Source organism: Ruditapes philippinarum, unplaced genomic scaffold (assembly GCF_026571515.1).
Source record: "Ruditapes philippinarum isolate M1 unplaced genomic scaffold, ASM2657151v2 ctg2997_1_1_1_1, whole genome shotgun sequence".
NCBI classification, from domain to species: domain Eukaryota; kingdom Metazoa; phylum Mollusca; class Bivalvia; order Venerida; family Veneridae; genus Ruditapes; species Ruditapes philippinarum.
Window position 1 is genome coordinate 99,351 of NW_026864709.1, and position 18,871 is coordinate 118,221.

The following is an 18,871-nucleotide window of genomic DNA, read 5'->3' on the forward strand; positions in this document are numbered from 1 at the left end:
CATTATGGGTTTGCGACCTGCATGGATCCAGACGAGTCATGCGCATCCGATTGTTCGCTATCAATTTCTCTACTTGTAATAGGGTTTGTAAGCGAACAGCATGGATCCTGATCAGACTGCGCGGATGCGCAGCAGGTCTGGATCTATGCTGGTCGCAAACGCATGTCGTTGGTTTTGTCGTGACGCGGCTCATATAGCTTCACACACTTATCAAGATATTATCTCACTAGATTTAATTTCTATGACCAGAGCAACGGGTTTCTGAACCAATTATTTCAGTCGCAAGCACAATGCATGAGGGTATTATACCAAACATTTAACAAAGTCAAACTTCAAAACTAAACATGATGTAAATAAATATACAAACAACAATATATTAATAAGACAATCAATTAACAAAATGTATCAACAAAAAAAAATGTAATGCTACATTAAAATTTAAATTATGCCTCGTTAAATTTGATATGACATGCTAAAATTAATTGACTACATCCCCCTTATCTATTGGTTATCTATTGAAATAAATCTACACAAATAAATATTAAGACGCAATTTAGGAGTTTTTTTTCTACAGCCAATAATCATCTTCATGACCGCTATACCTCGAATAATTTCATTTTTATTTATTTTATTAATCAAATAATAAATTTACCTTCACTTGAAACTGCAAATAACAGAATCCATAAAAAACTTGTAGAAAATTCCGTCATTTTCTTCTTCACTCGAGTCCCCATCGTGCCTTTATGCAACAAATGCAATTTGACGTCAGGGTTTTCGTTATTTATACAAATTCAACGCGCTTTTTGAATTGTCCAATCAGTGCGATTTGATTGTCATTATAACTTTGATATAAAAGAACGTATCTGATATGTTTTCATGTAGAATTTACGACTACGTGCTTCTAATATATTGATAAGATCAATGTCACAAAATTTGATATATCAGTTATATACTTTTTTATAGTCTAAATAGTGTTATAAAAGAACATATATTGTCTTCTTTTGAAACTATTGTCTATGCATTAGATAAAGTTTAAACTTTATAGGTTTATAATGAAGTAGAACAAATTAACAGTATTTGTTATTATAGACGTAATTAGGTGGTTCATGTAAGTCAAGAGATAATTAATGTGATATATGCTTTGTTTATGTTTTATTTAATATTTACGCATTGTTTACGATGTTATTGGTATTTGAAACGCATATCAGCCCTAGTCTGATAAATGTTTCAAAAAAAAAAAAAAAAAAAAAAAAATGAAATAATATATTTAAATAATCCTACACCAATGGTTTATAAAAGCATGCTTTTAAACAAGCTATATGTGTAACCCAGAATGAAAGTAACATCAAAGGCATGCACTTAAGTGCAACATTAACTGAAAGGCACGCGCATGCAATGCAAACTGAAGCAAGCAAATTCAGATAACTGTAATAAAACATTCGAGAGAATAAATATTAGATTATAATCTATTTTTTAGTCACACGGTCGTCAATTGTTTGGTAGAAGTATAAAGCAATGCATAGAAAATGACTTATATTTAATTCTGTGAACGATAAAGTATACACACTTACATTAAGTGAACAGAGACGGCGAAAAAATAAATAAGTTGATGTTAGAATAAGTAATATTAAAAGTAATGTTTGTTGATAGAAAAGAATAGATTCAACGGAATCAACGTATGAAAGTATTACAGACGACAAGGAAACAACAATTTAAACGGAGGAATATATATATATATGCAACGTGTAATCGAGACACAGTTAGGGCAAAGGAAATGAATATCAAAGTATGAAATTATTATCAAAATGATACCTTATTTTGAAAAGAAGCAACAGGAAAGATTTACCTTTTACAGAGAAATAAATGACCCTAACATTACATAATAAAATGCACATTTGTATAAACTTAGTATACAGATCCGGATCATTCATTCCAACACGTTTAAGGGTTAAATTTGAATACCTCTCACGCCAGTGGTTGGGAGCGTGAGAGATGTTGCACTTTTTTGTTATTCATCATGTACAGACTCAATCAAACCTAGTCTGCAATTTTCATCTAACTTTGCAGTGGTTGTTGCTTCCGAGGGATAACATTATGTCCAGCTTTATAGTAGATGGAAACAAACAGAGTTGTTATTAAAAGAAAAATCAACAAAATTTTATTAAGTCTTTATATCTCACTGTATTGTAGAGCAGTAAAATGCATATTCTATCATAGCAGACATTGAAACAAAAGTTATATTTGTTTTTCTTAACCTTTATTTCTTAAACGAACTTGTTCCGCTTCCATGCACCTATTTCTTTGGAAGCTACTGTCAATTGTCATTTTACTGGAAATCAATATCAAACTTTGAAAATTAGCCAGCCAAAAGTACAGAACCTGGTCAGCACAGACGGATAGGCTGGTTTGGACCATACTGGTGACTACGGCTTATCACTTCCGGTTCCGGTAGGGTAATGACTAGGTGCTCGATGTCGTTCATCAAAGATACAATACAATTCTCTTCAGAATTAAACACATGCTAGATCAGAAAAAACATGAACATGAAAAATTATCAATAATAACTACAACACATTCATACTATCTAATCATAAGTGCACAAAGAAATAGTACATGAAAATAAATAAATAAATGGCACAAATTTATTATTTTTGAACCAGACGAAGACTATGAAAACATGGTAGTGAATATCTACGAAAGACCGGTGGAGACATTTCAGCTTTATGAATTCCCAATAAGATCTTCGTGAATTCACAATGATGAAGTCGTGAATTAATGAAATTGAAATCGCGAAATCATAAAGTTGAAATATTGAATTCGTTAAGTTGAAATGTCCCCACAGGTCTTTCGTAAATATCTTATCCGTTCACCCATTAGTTGCAATGTCATATATATAAAACAAAGGCTCAAGTTAATAACCCCGTATAGCGGTGTAATGTAGTTTTAATTTCCTTCGTTTAAAGAGCATGCGATATTGTCAATGGACGTGTTTATCAATTTTCTTTCATGATTTAGTCTTTTCAATAAGAGCAATCAAGTAAGAATTTTACATTATCAGATTTTATCACACATGAAATAAATAGATAAAAAAATGAAACATGACCCTTTTTAAAGAAGTATTTAAAATCAAACTGTTATGGCATTTTCCACATTAAATCTAAAATATACAAGACTTAGTGATAGCGATGTTCAAGAAGGTCACGCCCCTCTCGCCATGCTACCACACGACAAACCTACATATATTGGTACCATATTCCATAGATACAATTTGTTACGGCCCAGTAAGGAAAGGAAACGGTTTTATTTAGAAAGAAAAGCTGTAATGTTCTCAAGAAGTACGTAGAACTCTCTTCAAGTGCTTAATATATACTCACTGATGACCTAAATATAGCATATTCATAACAAAATTACCGAGTCAAGCATATTAAAAATGTCCAACAACGGCACGGGGTCGCATGACGCATTCTTTACTTGGGGTGGGGGGGGGGGGGTGGGGGTCATACGCTGCTTTTCATAGATTGGCACTACTGTCACATTGAAGGTTCCATGATAACCGCCGTATGAACACATCTGCGGATGTTCTTAATTTGAAATTTCACCATTTTAGTGTTTAAATGTTGCGTTCTGCTAAAGCGGTGCTAGGGGCGTTAAGAGTAACTTGCACTTTCCAGAAACGCCGATGAACAGGCTCAATCACACCGACCCTGCAACATTTTCAATTGTCCGCGTTTGGCTTTCTTTAGGGATTCTGTTTTTTTTTCTCTTTTTTATTTGATCTGTTCATGTATGTGTTATTCCCCATTATTCTACACGTGTGCGCAGATTTTATGCAAGCGTATTAATTATTAAACCGTTAGTTTGATGACATTATCACTTTGTTACTAAAACTGCATAAAATATTAAAACCTGTCGATCCTATTAAATCAGTATGACATTGCTATTTTTTTAATTACGCTCCTATGGCGCGTGTAAAAAAAGCAATGTTTTTCCTTCTTTTCACATGTCTTTATTATGATATATAATTCATAATGAAACTAATCAAGTCTAGTTATATATAATTTTCTTTTTAAAAATCTTTTGATTGTGCACGTTCATTGTTGCGTTTTACAAGTTTTTTTTCTATCATAAAGCCAACGAAAAATTACGCCGTGTTTTTATTGTGGGGACAGTACTTGACAATGTACTTGTTGGAGAAATGTTTTTATTTTTATAATATGAACGGACGCCCGGAATTTATTTGAAATAGAAACATGAAATACGTTTATGTGCGATAAAACTCGACCCAAACAGATTGTTTTGAGTCTATGCATCTCTTAGCTCCAGTAAGTGGTTTTAACTCCTGGTGCTGCTTTGAAGATTGTTCGTAACACCTGAGGTTATCCAAAATCGTTTTACCTGTTTCGGCGCTATATGACCTAAATTGTGTTAATGCGCCTTAAAACCACACACCCAACCGATCAACGAAACCAAAAAAAAAAAAAAAAAAAAAAAAAGAAAAGAAAAGAAAAAACAAAAAACTACACAGATGTTGTTAAAAATATATTTCTGAGAGTATTCATGAAACATTCTTATTGTTTAAACACAAGAAATGTATGAAACAAATAAGTGTTAATATTTAAAGGTTAATATTTGTCGTCTAAACCATTTAAATGTGACACATTAATATACATTTATTTGAAGGCTTTTCAAAAGTCAGAGCATCATTTTTCTATGGATCACAACTTTATTTACATGTTACTACTGACTATGTCATCCTAACAAATAACTGCCACAACTGGAGCGGTACAACAAATGTTAACATTTAGTACATTTAAGAATGGGTTATAATTTTGAATACTTGCCATATATTGAGAGGTCTACCTAATAAACTAAACATTCAATATTGTCTTTATATTGGGTCATGCGAACACTATGTTAGCAGTATTACTTCATTTAAGTGCTGTAGTATAATTTCATTCTGATTTTACGTGATCACTGGGTCCACAGTGTTGAAAACTTAGTACTTCTTAAGGCAGTGCCGTGTTAATAGTGTAAGAGATGTTTCAATGTCCGTTGTGTTTGGATGAACTTCCTTTGATGGACTTTGCAGAAATTTTAAACAAACTCCTCCTTTTTTAAATTTACATACAAGCGATTTGTAGTAGCTTATCAAAAATGTAGCGAAGACCCTTGAATTTGAAGCTCGTGTGCAGAAAAAAGAGAAAAATAGAATTCCTAAAGAAAGCCCAATGCGGCAAAATTAAAAATGTTGCAGGCTCGGTTTGAGTGAGCCTGTTCAAATCGTGCTTTGTTGCTTTGCTACAATAATTAATGTAAATTGATGTATACGAAGCAAACAATGCAAAGATATCTACTTTGCAGTAAACGAATTCAATAAAATAAGGAAGATAAAATGAAAATAGCAGTGGTAAATGCAGCGGTAAGTGCATCTTGTCGCCCCCACATACTCTAGCACCGTCTCGAGCATGACCTCAACCCTTAACCTTTATTTAGATTTAGATGTTTAGCAGATGTGGGATAATAAACCTTCGATGTATCACTTCCGTGACATTCCATGAATAGCGGAGTATGATTCCCAAGTAGTATAATACTCAAGCAACACGGCATCGTTATAGATGAGAATGAAGACCAGCTAGGCAAAGGCTAAGTTTACAGGACGAAGCCCCTGACTAACCCAAGCTTCCATAGCAGGGCAACCAAAAAAGCGCTAAACCAAAGCGGGGAGTGTATATAAGGGCGGACAAACGAGGAGAGGGACAAGTAATGTGTGAAAAATAATAACTAAAACGGGCCATATGGGAATTAAAGGGACAGGGGCTATTTAGCTGAAAAGGGGAGTGAGGGGGGGGGGGTAACGCCAATTTAATAAGGTGGAAAGTTTTTTCTGTGTGTGGAGTTCTTTCAGGTTTTAATTTAATGTTAGCTTTACGATAAGCTTAGGGCTGATATGATTTGGTTCACAAATTTGACGTGTTCATTAAGAATACATCCTTTACGCAAGATATCAAATACAGCAAGAGTTTCTTACTTTCCCTTCTGAACAGTGCGTTCAACAAGATATAAGATGATATCATTATCACATCTCATAGGATATCTGATGACAAATGTTAAGAAGTTAATGTACAGGCCATGCAGAATGGTCACTCTTTTGCTCCGTTTTATCATCCATGTGTATATATCAGCTAGATATCAATTAGGTGAAGGCTTTAGCTTGCAATTTATATTTCTATCAGGTAAAGATAATAACGACCTTAAAAATAGTTTGAAGAACATATTCAGAAAGTCGCACCATATGACAGATTAATTATCCACGTACGATGCCAACCATCTTTTTTATGTCAGGTTCAGCAAAACTTCCCCTTGAAACGGTAAATATTGTGCTATCATCTACCACACCTATTGTTAAAAGATGTCAGAGGCAACAATGTCAAATCTTATGTTACTGTTATACAAAGCTTACTGTGGACAAATGTAGTTATACAAAACAAATATAAACAGTAGCAACGTCGTATGATTCTGCTTTAAGAAGACCCCAAATGAACTTGAGCGTATATAATGCCTTTTTTCCAAATTCTTTTCTGATAATCAGACCGAAACATAAAGGTGACTTGAGTTGGAACAAAATCAGTATTTAATCTTGATATTTGCCAATCTTGTATTCGTTTAAACATTTTTACGTACTTTATATCGAGTTTTATTGACCTATTGAAATATTGGAACGGTAGATAAGCTAACACGTATGAAATGACGGTCATAAAGTTCATTTTTGAGTTCTTTTTTTTTGTCTTGGACAAAATGAACCAAGTACTTATTCATTAGTCGTTTGGGGGAAAATGTTCTAATTTTAGTTATATGACCAACCAGTTATAGACTTAATCTTCTGAAAGGAGGAAAAACAAGATATTGCTTATTTCATTGTTTTTATTTTGTAGTATACGTATATAAAAACAGAGAAAAAGCATCAACACTTCTGTAAAGTTCTTGCAAAGGTTACGTCTTATAATCATCATGAATTAGAGGCTAATACTTGGTCGCTGCTCGCCATTATGCGATAATGGCCCGAAGATGTGCATACTGGCCTGAGGATGTGTTCTCGTATGAAATCAGGGGAAGCGGATAATGTTGTAGGAACGAGAGAGAGAAAAAAAGAAATGAAACGTTTTGAATGGTAAACTGAGGAAAGGAAATTGAAGAGAAGATGAGGAAGAGGAGAAGTGAAGGGAGAGGTGGTAAGGGAGTCTGCGCATGTACATGTTAACGCGCAGAAACGAAATTATTTTTTTCCCCGTTCTTTCGTGTTATCGCACCTGTGGAACGCACAGGCGACAAAACTTGGTAAAGCCAAAAAATAGGACGCCAACACGCCGAATATTGGGCGACAATACGATATTTTTATCTTCGTGTTGTCACATAAAAATCTCGTATCGGCGCTTTCATATATTTTCGTTTTGTAGTGATGTCGCGTTTAAAGGGCGTCGACACGAAGTAACGGCAAAACGAGAAAGAAAAAAAATCCGACAGAACGAGAATTTATTTTTGTCGTTATTTTGTTCTTTCGTGTTGTCCTCCCTACAACTGCGACAGAACGTAGTAACGACATGGCAGAAATCAGACACCATAGTTATCATTTTTGTATCATTTTTTACTGATCTTTTTTCTTGTCTCTTGAAAGTTTGCGGGCCACAGACAACGTAGTAGCAATCAACTTTATTGCCTTAACATGGTAAATCAACAGTTGAACACAATTGAAAGTCGCTATATGACATCTACTGTGTTGGTGCAACGTACCCCCTCTCCCGGAAAAGAAATCATAATAATTCAATACTTCATTTCAGGTGATTCATTGGCGTCGGCAACTCATCCACGTATGAGAACGATGCATTTTTCCATTTGCTTGCTGTCGGAACACCACGCCCCCTTTTTTTGTTTCCAGTACTTTCAGCGCTTTGATTTGATATCTGACGTCACGAAAAATTGGCACAATTAATCACGCTATGTCATAGAATGATTTGATTTTTGTAATCAGTTTAAGTTACCAAATTCAATAGCTCATTAGACTTTCAAATATTTAAAATTTAGAACGACAACCGTGTTTTTTCTCTCCCTTTTTTGCAAACTTGAAATATATCACGCAATAATTCAATAAACTGTTACTTTTTCATTTTTTAAGTCACTTTTAGATAAAAAAAATCAGGCATGATTATTGCGTGATCATGATATGCAAGGTGTCTGCATATTTTTTTTATTGGAATACAACCAAACACGCTATAAGTTAGTGAAAGCATTCTCTTTTTAACTGTTGCAAAAGGAAGTTTTGTCCGCTACGATACCTCAATCACTGTAACATGGTTTATCGTTCTGTATGGAACAGAATTAATGCATTTATTCCATCTTGCTTTATGATATCGGAACTTACATTATGCTTGCTTCTATAATTCTTTATAACAATGAAAACCTGCGTTTTGCTGAATTCAATCATGTCTTATCATTACCGAATGCACTTTCATGTAATTTTAAACCATGTGTGTTCCCTACTAAACCATCAAACTCACATATTTTAATATGCTATATGTTTAATTGCATTTTTTTTAAAGGACAACGTGTTATGTTTGGTGTTTAAGATACCATTCTTTATAACTATATGTAACATGGTAGTTGTATCTTTAATTTGCTATTAATCTACCACTTTTATTGTCGGCATTATGTCAAAATAAACTATTCATTTTGATCAATAATTGGCGAAATTGATGTGTCTTAACATTCATATGCTTTAATATATCCACTGATTACAAAAATGATGCAATGCATGATCACTGCGCCTCGACAACGAAGATGACAACGATAGCGATATTATAGTCGCATGTGACAGTACGCACTAAGCAGTTGGCAGTAAGCATAATGCGAGTTGCAATAATTTGTGTTCATATTATGACAGCAGGTGTCGCTTTGTCGGTACATCCCGTTATTTTCCGGATGATCCCGTATTTTGGCACGTGGAGTAAACAAAGTTACGTCCACCTTATATAGGGGCGTATACGGAACAGTGTTAGTTGGGGACTGACATGTAAATTTACTGAAAAACAAGAGAACACGATGCGACAGACGAAAAGAGCGTGTTTTTGAAGATTCCGCCAGCATGTGGAAAAAAGTTATATATGTCTCTAATAACTCATCCTACAAGTGGCAACTCACCTCTAATACAATTATTTACACTTCTTATTGAGCGTGTGTGATAAGTGAAATTGAATTTTATCAAACTTAAGGTGGCACAAGGTTAATTGTGTGTGTTTTTTATTTATCTCGTGCCAACGAGATACTGTGTCGTGGCCAAGGGTTATCAAGTCGTTTTTTTATACAAGTTATTGATTGGTCAAAGATTTTGCGTCATTGTGGCCCATATTTCCAAATTGCCTAAAACTCATTTGGTATCATCTTCTGATTGTTTTAGGTTATATAAACTACGACTTATTCTTTCTTAATCATTTATCAGACACGGATTTTACATGAAGTGTCATGTTTATCTGACCTGTGACCTCAAACATCCTTATAGGATATATTCTGTCAATGGACAATGTCCCTTCCCAATAAAATAAACCTGGACTAAGTCCCTCTAAAGTTATGGTATAAACAAGTTTAACAGGCCTTTGTACGTACAAAATGACCAATTCTATTATAGAATTGTTCCAACAAAGGGCTATAACTTAGTCAAAATTCATGTCTTATTTATGGGCCTTATGATCCTTAAGACATGTATTAAGTTCAAAGTGAACACTTCAGTATTTTCAAAGGTTAATGTTGCACGTAAATCTTTAAACAGAAATTTTCTAAGTTTAAAAATCATGGTGTAATCTTATTTAATTAGCTGGTCTGAACGACTTAGTTATCTCGTTCCCACGACTTGTACGACTTAGTAACTCGTGGCCACGACACAGTATCTCGTGCGCACGAGATAAATAAAAAACACACACATGCCACTTAGTAACTCGTGGCCACGACTTAGTACAGTACAAACTTGATTCTTTTTTGTAAAATAAAATAAATATAATTTGGCTTCACACAAACATTGTGCTTTAAATCCTTTACACTGCAAGTGGGCAGTATGAATATACATGTATAGTGTTATTACAAAAATATATATGGAAGTTTCTTTTAAAGACAGGCACAACTTTACTTGACCCGTAATAAGGAAAGCAGATTCCTATACATTATGTGTATTTGTTTTATTTAAAAAAAAAAAAACATATTTAGTAGAATTTTATAGATTTCAATAAATTTCTGTGATAAAAATATATTACTGACATATGTGCATAGTATATCTTTAAGCACAAATGTATGTGAATGTGGTAGTGTGTGCGGGATTTCTGATCTATAATCAGACACACATATGCCCAACATTTGTAATTGACTATGCACATGTCACAAAAATAAACAACTTCCTTCTTTCCTTATTATACATATATATTTTAATGTGTTACATACCTATTCGCCACTATTGACTTATTGACTCTGAGACGTTTATTAAGTTAAAATGCCAATTAATAAGTTTTGCTTTTAATGTCCAGGTCATTAAATAGAGACCTTTGCAATCGCAATACCTTGGCAGGTGCTTAACTGGATGACAGCATTAAATGTTCCGATAAGGGAGTACACTTTGACCACTATTGCATGAATCTGACACGTATGTATTCTATCCCAGCTCATCAACGTATCTTCGGGGGTAGGTGCAGCCCTTAACCAATGCCTGAATTCGCCACTGTACGTATAACTGGCGCATTACATAACTGTTTACGAGCATATTTTTTCTATTAGACTGTATACATATACATGTATAAAATTATATTGCATAATCCCTACTACTTGTATTTATATTCTTTCCACTGCAATTTATGTATTAAGCGCTTGGTACTTATTTATAACATTGTCGCCCTCTGTATTTTAACGTATAACCACGATGGTCCTAACGGTATTCCGTAATATATACATGTACGGAAAATTCCGATGATTGGCGAATCATGGGAAAAATCCATTGATATCGATAACAGAGTTCTCGCCCCTTAACAGTTCACAAATCGCTATACATTGTTTAAATTGTTTATCATAATGTAAGATGATCAAACATAATCCACAAAGCCTAAGACACCGTAACAAAATCCATCAAAGACCAAAAATAGTCAATTTTAAATGACTTCTACATAAAAGTAATACAAAAAAAACTAAACCGTAAATAGTTTGTATAGAGCATGAAGAAAGGCAGCTTATACATAAAGGCATACGACGTTAACATTTTAGTATTCCAAATGGCTTGTTCCAGTTTAATAGTTATCACTCAATGAAAGAATTGGTCACTACGAAATGTTTGAATGACATAATGAAAAATGGAATCCAGAATAATGCAACGTTTAAATATCATAAAGCAATATGGAATCAATCATAATGCAAGTTCTAATTTCATGTAGCAAGATGGAATTAAGCATAATGCAAGTTCCAATGTCATCAAGCAAGATGGAATTAAGCATAGTGCAAGTTTCAATGTCATCAAGCAAGATGGAATCAAGCATAATGAAAGTTCCAATGTCATCAAGCAAGATGGAATTAAGCATAATGCAAGTTCCAATGTCATCAAACAAGATCGAATAAATGCATTAATTCTGTTCCATAGTTCTGACAATAAAGTGTTTTTGTTAAAACCACTCTCGAGTATTCTAGAAATCAGAATGAAGTAGGATCTAATATACACTACACGGATTAGCACTATATATATTTACCGGACGTTGTTTCATAGACACTTACATTTGACTTTCTTCTTTCGTTCTTTCTTTTTTTTCTTGCATTTTTTCTTTCTATTGTTCTTTCTTTCTTTCTTTCTTTTCTTTCTTTCTCGACTGAAAACTCCGATTATTAAGTTGTAGATTATTGAATGGTTGTGGGTAAACTATTTCTTCCGGGGGTAGCACCTCCTACATTTTTAAAGGATTTCCAGTAAACTGGAGCGATTGCGATCAAGAATCATTGCACATTTTGTCGAATTAGTTTTATTTGATAGTCTCTGGCTGTATTATATCTACTTGTTTCTAATTTATGTTAGTTTTGTTGAACGCCTAGTTTTTTGACAATTTTAATTGCTTAAGTTATGAATGCGGTATAGCAAACGAACGCTATTGCGAACTAAAGTCAGTCGAGATTATCCATTTAACTCTTTGTAAAAGGTAAAGAAAACATGTCGGTATTAAATCGTATACCAATACATGTACATGCGTTAAGTGGAATGGAGGTATTAGTTACTCGCACTCTATCTGTCTGTCTAGAAAGTATGAAATCTTCCTTACTACGATATATTTTTAAATTTTCACAACGTTTATCTCTCTTTTGAATCAAATCAAGTACATTTTGTAAATCACTGCTCATCCAAGTTTCATTTTGATTATGCGTGTGCCTTCCTGATATTTGGGGTTAAGTCAATATCTAAAAAAATAGACTTCAGGCCACACAGAATAAGATGGTAGATTTAAACTTAATCTCAGTCCCCGTACTCATATAGGGAGTGCTCTGTGGTCAGTTTGAGGAGGTTGGTTGGTTACGAAAATTTCCTTATTCTTGGTCATGTTCATAAGATACAAAACAATAGCACACCTAGTTATTTAAACGAGCACACTTTCAACTTGCAAATGAAGTACACTCTTAATAGATAGACTAAGTAACATATATTCTATTCCAAGAGTTAAGGGTTTCGAAAGGAAAACATTTGTATATTATGTTTGTCAAAATAAGACAGGTTACCAGCACATCTTACGTGATAATTTAAAAAAATTAAAGGGACATTGTATGAAATCAAAATTTGTTTAGTCCTTTTAATACAGTCATTTTACTTAAATTGTCTTTATTTTTTATGTTCGGTGCATATTTTAGTAGAACTTATTAATTGTCAGACATATCTGTCATAATTATGAGTATAATACACGCGTGATAAAATGTGCGATGTAATTACTGATGTGCAATAATTGCTATAAGAATCAAAGAAACTTGTGATTGAATAATTTTTGTTCAATATTCGATAATTGTTATTTTTTGCCTTTCTGGTGTCATATGATCAATTTTTAGGACTCAAAATGGAAATAAGTCTTTTTATACCTTCTTTTAGTGGCATCCTTGGTATTAAAGATATGGCATCAACACATGCACTTTAACTTCTACATGTATCTCTTAATGTTGACATTAAATTTATAGTTGTTTTATGACATGTATGTTTTTTACCAGAATAAAACTATCCATCTGTAGAATACTCTTTGATTGGGTGTCTTTTCTAGAGGTTGACTTAATATGACTACGGGGAAAGAGATAAAGATAGAAAAGTCATGCACATATGCTCGTACATAGGTTACTTTCTTTTGGAGTTTAATATTGCGTCAACGAGGAACGTGTTTTTATTTTTGCATAGATACAAAAGAGTAAGAACATCAAAACACTCGCCAATATGATTTATACTCGGAGGCTATGTCCTGTTGTACAAATCAGAAAGCCTCGTGTTCTTTCTATAACTTAATCTTTAACAGTATCTGCTGGAACCTAAAAGTGATGGATTTGTCTGTGTGACCAGTATAAAGCTATACCATAATCTGTGTTAAATGTATTGATTATTTGAGTCGTGTCACGACAAAACCAACATAGTGCGTTTGCGCAGTCTGATCAGGATCCATGCTGTTCGCTATCAGTTCCTCTACTTGTAACAGAGTTGGTAAGCGAACAGCAGGCTGGTCGGGATCCATGCTGGTCGCAAACACACTATGCTGGTTTTGTCGTGACACGGCTCCTTTATTTAAGCTGGCAATAAAACAAACAGTGATCGGAAGTGAAAGATGCTTGCGCTAAAAATAAAATCATATAATATCACGATAAATGATACAGTGAGTAAATGGCTTGACCAGTAACAACAGTTGTTGTTTAAGATTTCAGATTGTTTAACGCCGTATTTCTCATATCAATTCGGATTTAATTTAACTCATTACAGGACTGGAGCAGTACCTCTAGACGCTTGCAGAAATCATTGTCACAAAATAGACAAATATCGTTTTTTTCTTCTGCTTTTTTTACATTTTCATTTATTATCATACATAAAACGGTTGGAAAAGGTAAATTAGACCTTTTAAAATTCATTCAATTGGGTAAAAGGAAAATTTTTAGCATTAAATCATTCAATTATACAGGAATACGGTATTTATTGTGGTGCTCCAGTCCTTTTTAGCCTGTCCACCGGTGCCCTGTCATATCGAGGTCCGATAGGTTATCTGTCCTGTCCCGTCATATTATTTCTTTATTGTTTTTACTTTCAAGCATATTGATACATCTTGAACACTTCGTATATTAATATAATATGATAATTTGATATCGAAAGTATGACTAGAAAAACCAAGCAGTTGCAATTTCTGTGCTTAAGTGGATGACCTGTTAACCGCATATAAAGTGCTTTTTCTTGTAATTATCTTAGTGTAGCAAAAGGCTGAGTACCTACTGTGATTACGATTGTTTAAGAAGGAAGTAAACTCAATTTTTTTATATACTTGTAGCCTCTTACAAAGCCACATAATGACAATTTTTTAAAAGGATTGTATTAAAGGGAAGAAACTAATCTTTACGAATGCGGTTTAGTTAATATGAAGTGATATTCTGTGGTTAACATAACTGACTTTCATAATAAACACTGTACAATGAAATTAAGAGGGCACAATAATAAAGAACGGTATTTTTTATTTCCCCCATTATGCTGAAAGAAATGCAATTATTTTATTATCAAAACGAAACAGCACGACGACATGAAGTGGAGTCTTTTCTCGTCTTTTCTTTCCTTTTTTTTTACTCTGAAACCATAAAAAACATATACGTGTATTAATTAACACTGTATGCCTCCATATGAATCAAAATATTTGAAGAAAAATCAAAATTGAAAAAAATGTTCAAAGAGTTAAAGCAGAGCAAAACGATTTTAGATTTAAGTAATAATTTACATGTTATGCGCGATCAATGACTGATCTTGCAAAATGTATCACCTATTGTTTTCTGCGTGACTAACGTAGAAATGGCTATTTTCTTTCAACTTGAATGCATATTTCGACGTCTATTTCATGTAGTTTTCGTGAATTTTACCGTTTGCAATGTGTAAATTACGTTGTTTCTGTTTTTCATTTCACAATATTTTACTTTAAAATATATTTTTATAAAATTGAAAATTAGCATATAGCTAGATGCATGCTGCTTTACACGTTTATGTTTTCATTTTACAATGTCACAATGAAGTAGTTAAAATCATATGACGAAACACCGTCTTTACTGGTGTAGGAAAAGCCCATTTAACTCTCCTTTTTTCAGTCAGGATTTGGAACCCGAGTAGAACCACCGATATTCCTGTGCAGCCGCTTTACGAGAAATAGATCAAAGTTCTTTCTTGTCAGGTGATAATGAAGAAGAAATGACTGACTAAAGTAACCCGGTCCGGATTTAAATCATTATACATTTTGTTATAAGTAATTAAAACACAACCACAATCACCAAGATTTTTTTTCAGATTTGATGACATTTTATTAAAATTAAAAACTCTTCAGATAACCAGCGATCGTAATTACCCGGATTTCAGTGCTACCTAAATTATCAATGAATCAACTTACTGTATTTGTCAGATTTTGGATGTTTAAATATTCTAATAGTGTCCGCCGCCGCCACCGCCTTTTCCTCCTTTGTAACCGCCATAACCGCCACCACCTCCTCCGATACCGCCGCCACCGAGTGAGCCGAATAAAACTTGGATGATCAATATAAACACAAACACTGAAAACATACGAGATCAATATAAACACAAACACTGAAAACATACGTGATCAATATAAACACAAACGCTGAAAACATACGTGATCAATATAAACACAAACACTGAAAACATACAATTAGACAAACTAAAAAGACTTGAAGTTATATTCACAAAATAGCGAACAGTGAAGATCATGCCGTGGCCGTATCGGTAATAGTGGCCGCCTGCAAGATAACGTAACACTGATATATGTTTGAAATCATTTGAAAAGACATTTTTTAAAGACATACTATTCTTATCCTTCAGTAAAATATTTTAATCACAGAAATTTATTGAAATCAATAAAATTCTGACAAAATATATCTTATTTGAATAAAAGAAAGAATAAACAATATGAGCCGCGCCATGACAAAACCAACATAATGGGTTTGCGACCAGCATGGATCCAGACCAGCCTGCGCATCCGCGCAGTCTGATCAGGATCCATGCTGTTCGCTATCAGTTTCTCTACTTGTTATAGGGTTTGTAAGGCTGGTCTGGATCCATGCTGGTCGCAAACCAATTATGTTGGTTTTGTCATGGTGCGGCTCAATTATATTGGGAGCTGTGTTCCATAATACATGTAAAGTGGTCCTTTTTTAAAGAACTGCCAGTGTTTTTAATGGCACTATATATTCAAACTGTGACCACCTATAGTGTTTAGAGTTTTAAACAAAACATATCTACTCTGTGTTATGCCAAAACATGTTTATTTTATATGTACATATCAGTCTGTCATAATACCTTTCCTTCTAAAAAGGCATAAAGGGAGGATATAACATTTTGTATTGATTGAGTTGAAAAAATTATATAAGTATAGTTTTAAGTTTGCCTCTTTTACAGTGTATCTTTGAGAGATTTGAAATCATGTGGCTTTTGTTGGCTAAATTTTGTAACAATTTTGAGTCAACAGACAATTGTACTTCTTTAAATGACCGGGTTTATGATAAGAGGGAGAGTGCGTGTGGTTAGAACGAGGTTTTCTTGTACATTATGTTTTGATCCGACAATGGCTGTATTTGAGCCACGTCACGACAAAACCAACATAGTGCGTTTGCGACCAGCACAGATCCAGACCAGCCTGCGCATCCGCGCAGTCTGATCAGGATCCATGCTGTTCGCTATCAGTTTCTCTACTTGTTATAGAGTTGGAAAGCGGCTCATTTTTATTTGGAATTATCACAAGAAGTATTGCACCTCAAAATATCTCTTAACAAAAGGAAACATGTCAATGTTAGTGGTTCAATCTTTTTTTATTCAAATAAAAGGTCAGAGTAGGGATTTATCAATCAATTTAAATACTTCGGAAAATCAATGTAGAATTGTAGAATGCAGCTGTTGATGCAGTTGTAAAATGGAAGCAGAAAAGTTTCGAACAAAGAACAATAACGGCAAAAAAAAACAAAAAAAAACAACAACAACAACGACATAAAACAAAAAAGTTTGTGTCGTCTCGAATCTTGTGAACTACAACAGTTCAGCTCAAGCTATAATATTTGTTTTGATTTTCCATGCTTCGAACAGCCCAGGGTTTTCAATATCAAAAATCTAATTTTAAGCTGCTACCAGACTGCACCGCAGTGTAGGCAACATCGGTTCTAAACGGATGGAAAATGTTAACCGCTTGTTAAGGACCCAGAACAGGATCACTATACAATTAAAATAACAGCGACGTTCAAACAAAAACTTACGGAAAATGATCATCCCGAAAATACCGCCACCGCCAAATCCGCCTCCACCGCTACCGCCGCCAAAGCCATAGCCACCATAACCTCCTCCTTGCTGTCCATAGGCCATTGGCATCATTTTGCCGCCCATCATATACCCGCCGGCTTGGGTTAGGGCAATGCCGGTCACACACATAACGGCCAAAAACGCTAACGACGATAGTTTACCCATGCTTAGAAAGAAATAAAATGTTTCATTATTTAATTCTGAAAGATTTAGAGAGAAAATAAAAAACGCGTATGTATAATACTCATTATAATCATTACCACTACGTCAAAAATAGAGGTTAATACTTTATAAAAGTTTATTTTTCATTCATCGCAGTCTGAAGATTATTCTATGTTTTAAGCCCAGACTGTCTAAGACAAAAAAGTAAGAAAAACAACAAAGAAGAACGACAAAAAGTAGAACTATTTGATACTCACATTTTAGTATGGATTCTTCCCGCGGAGTGATCAGAAAAATCAAACTTGTTTGCCTTTTTATATAACCAATGTACATGTGTTTTATAACCGCTTCCTGATGCTCACGGAAAGTGGTTACAAAACATGCCGGAATTTACCCAAAGGCTGTTAATACATATATATGTTTTTTTTATTAAAGAAAAGTTTACGTTTCAGCAGTAACGTCATATTAATGTATAAGAATTTGTAACGTAGAGACCACGATATTTTATTTTCACCAATGCAATCAATCATTTAACTATTTTTGTATTCACAAACGCAAAACAGGAAAAGCAAGCTTAAACCAATGGAATTAAAATTGTATAATTATGTTATCAAATATTTGGGGAAAAATCAGATATGAAATTTTATATCAGTAACTTTTTTCGTCTGTGTACAAGGTATACAATGTATTTTCAAACTGAAAGTTTGATTGGTACATCCTTAAATTGTGGATATCTTTAGATCAGATATATTTCATGTCTGAGGGAGTGGAGATAGGAAGGGGGATTGGAGGGGAAGAGGGGTTTGGGGCGGTTGCGGGCCAGATGAGCAATCCGACATGACTCTGTTAAAGCTGTAGCGGAATGGTGTTTTAAGGACTTGTGCAATTAAGATCATGTATTGTTCTCTTTTTCAAAATGAAATAATATTGATACGTTGAAATTCAATTTTTTTACTTTTCTCTAAAAGCTACATTGTTAGCTTTTATATGGCAACTTCACAAAAGCCTTAGAATATGATTTTATTTCAGTCTCAAATGTACTACGATTTATCGGCTATATTTTTGACACATTTTACATGTACGACGTCTTAATTTCACCACAGACCATGCATTCGCAAGAATATCAATAGCCCTTTCTAA

General features: G+C 33.9%; 2 protein-coding genes across 2 annotated transcripts in view; both read right to left on the reverse strand.

Annotated features, from left to right (window-relative positions):
• LOC132726573 (fibrocystin-L-like) overlaps positions 1-801 on the reverse strand; it is a 66,319-nt gene extending 65,518 nt beyond the window's left edge. Inside the window, exon 1 of the mRNA XM_060711909.1 lies at positions 653-801. Coding sequence (XP_060567892.1) covers positions 653-734 — 82 coding nt within the window. The 5' untranslated portion in view covers positions 735-801. The remainder of the gene's footprint in view (positions 1-652) is intronic.
• Positions 802-15,656: 14,855 nt separating this feature from the next.
• Positions 15,657-18,142, reverse strand: LOC132726572 (ctenidin-3-like). Its single transcript, XM_060711908.1, has 3 exons — positions 17,989-18,142; positions 17,527-17,735; positions 15,657-15,816 (listed from the first exon to the last, which is right to left on the reverse strand). Exons 2-3 carry the CDS (start codon positions 17,732-17,734, stop codon positions 15,689-15,691), a joined length of 336 nt encoding a protein of 111 aa, XP_060567891.1. The 5' UTR covers position 17,735; positions 17,989-18,142; the 3' UTR covers positions 15,657-15,688.
• Between the last annotated feature and the right edge of the window lie 729 nt (positions 18,143-18,871).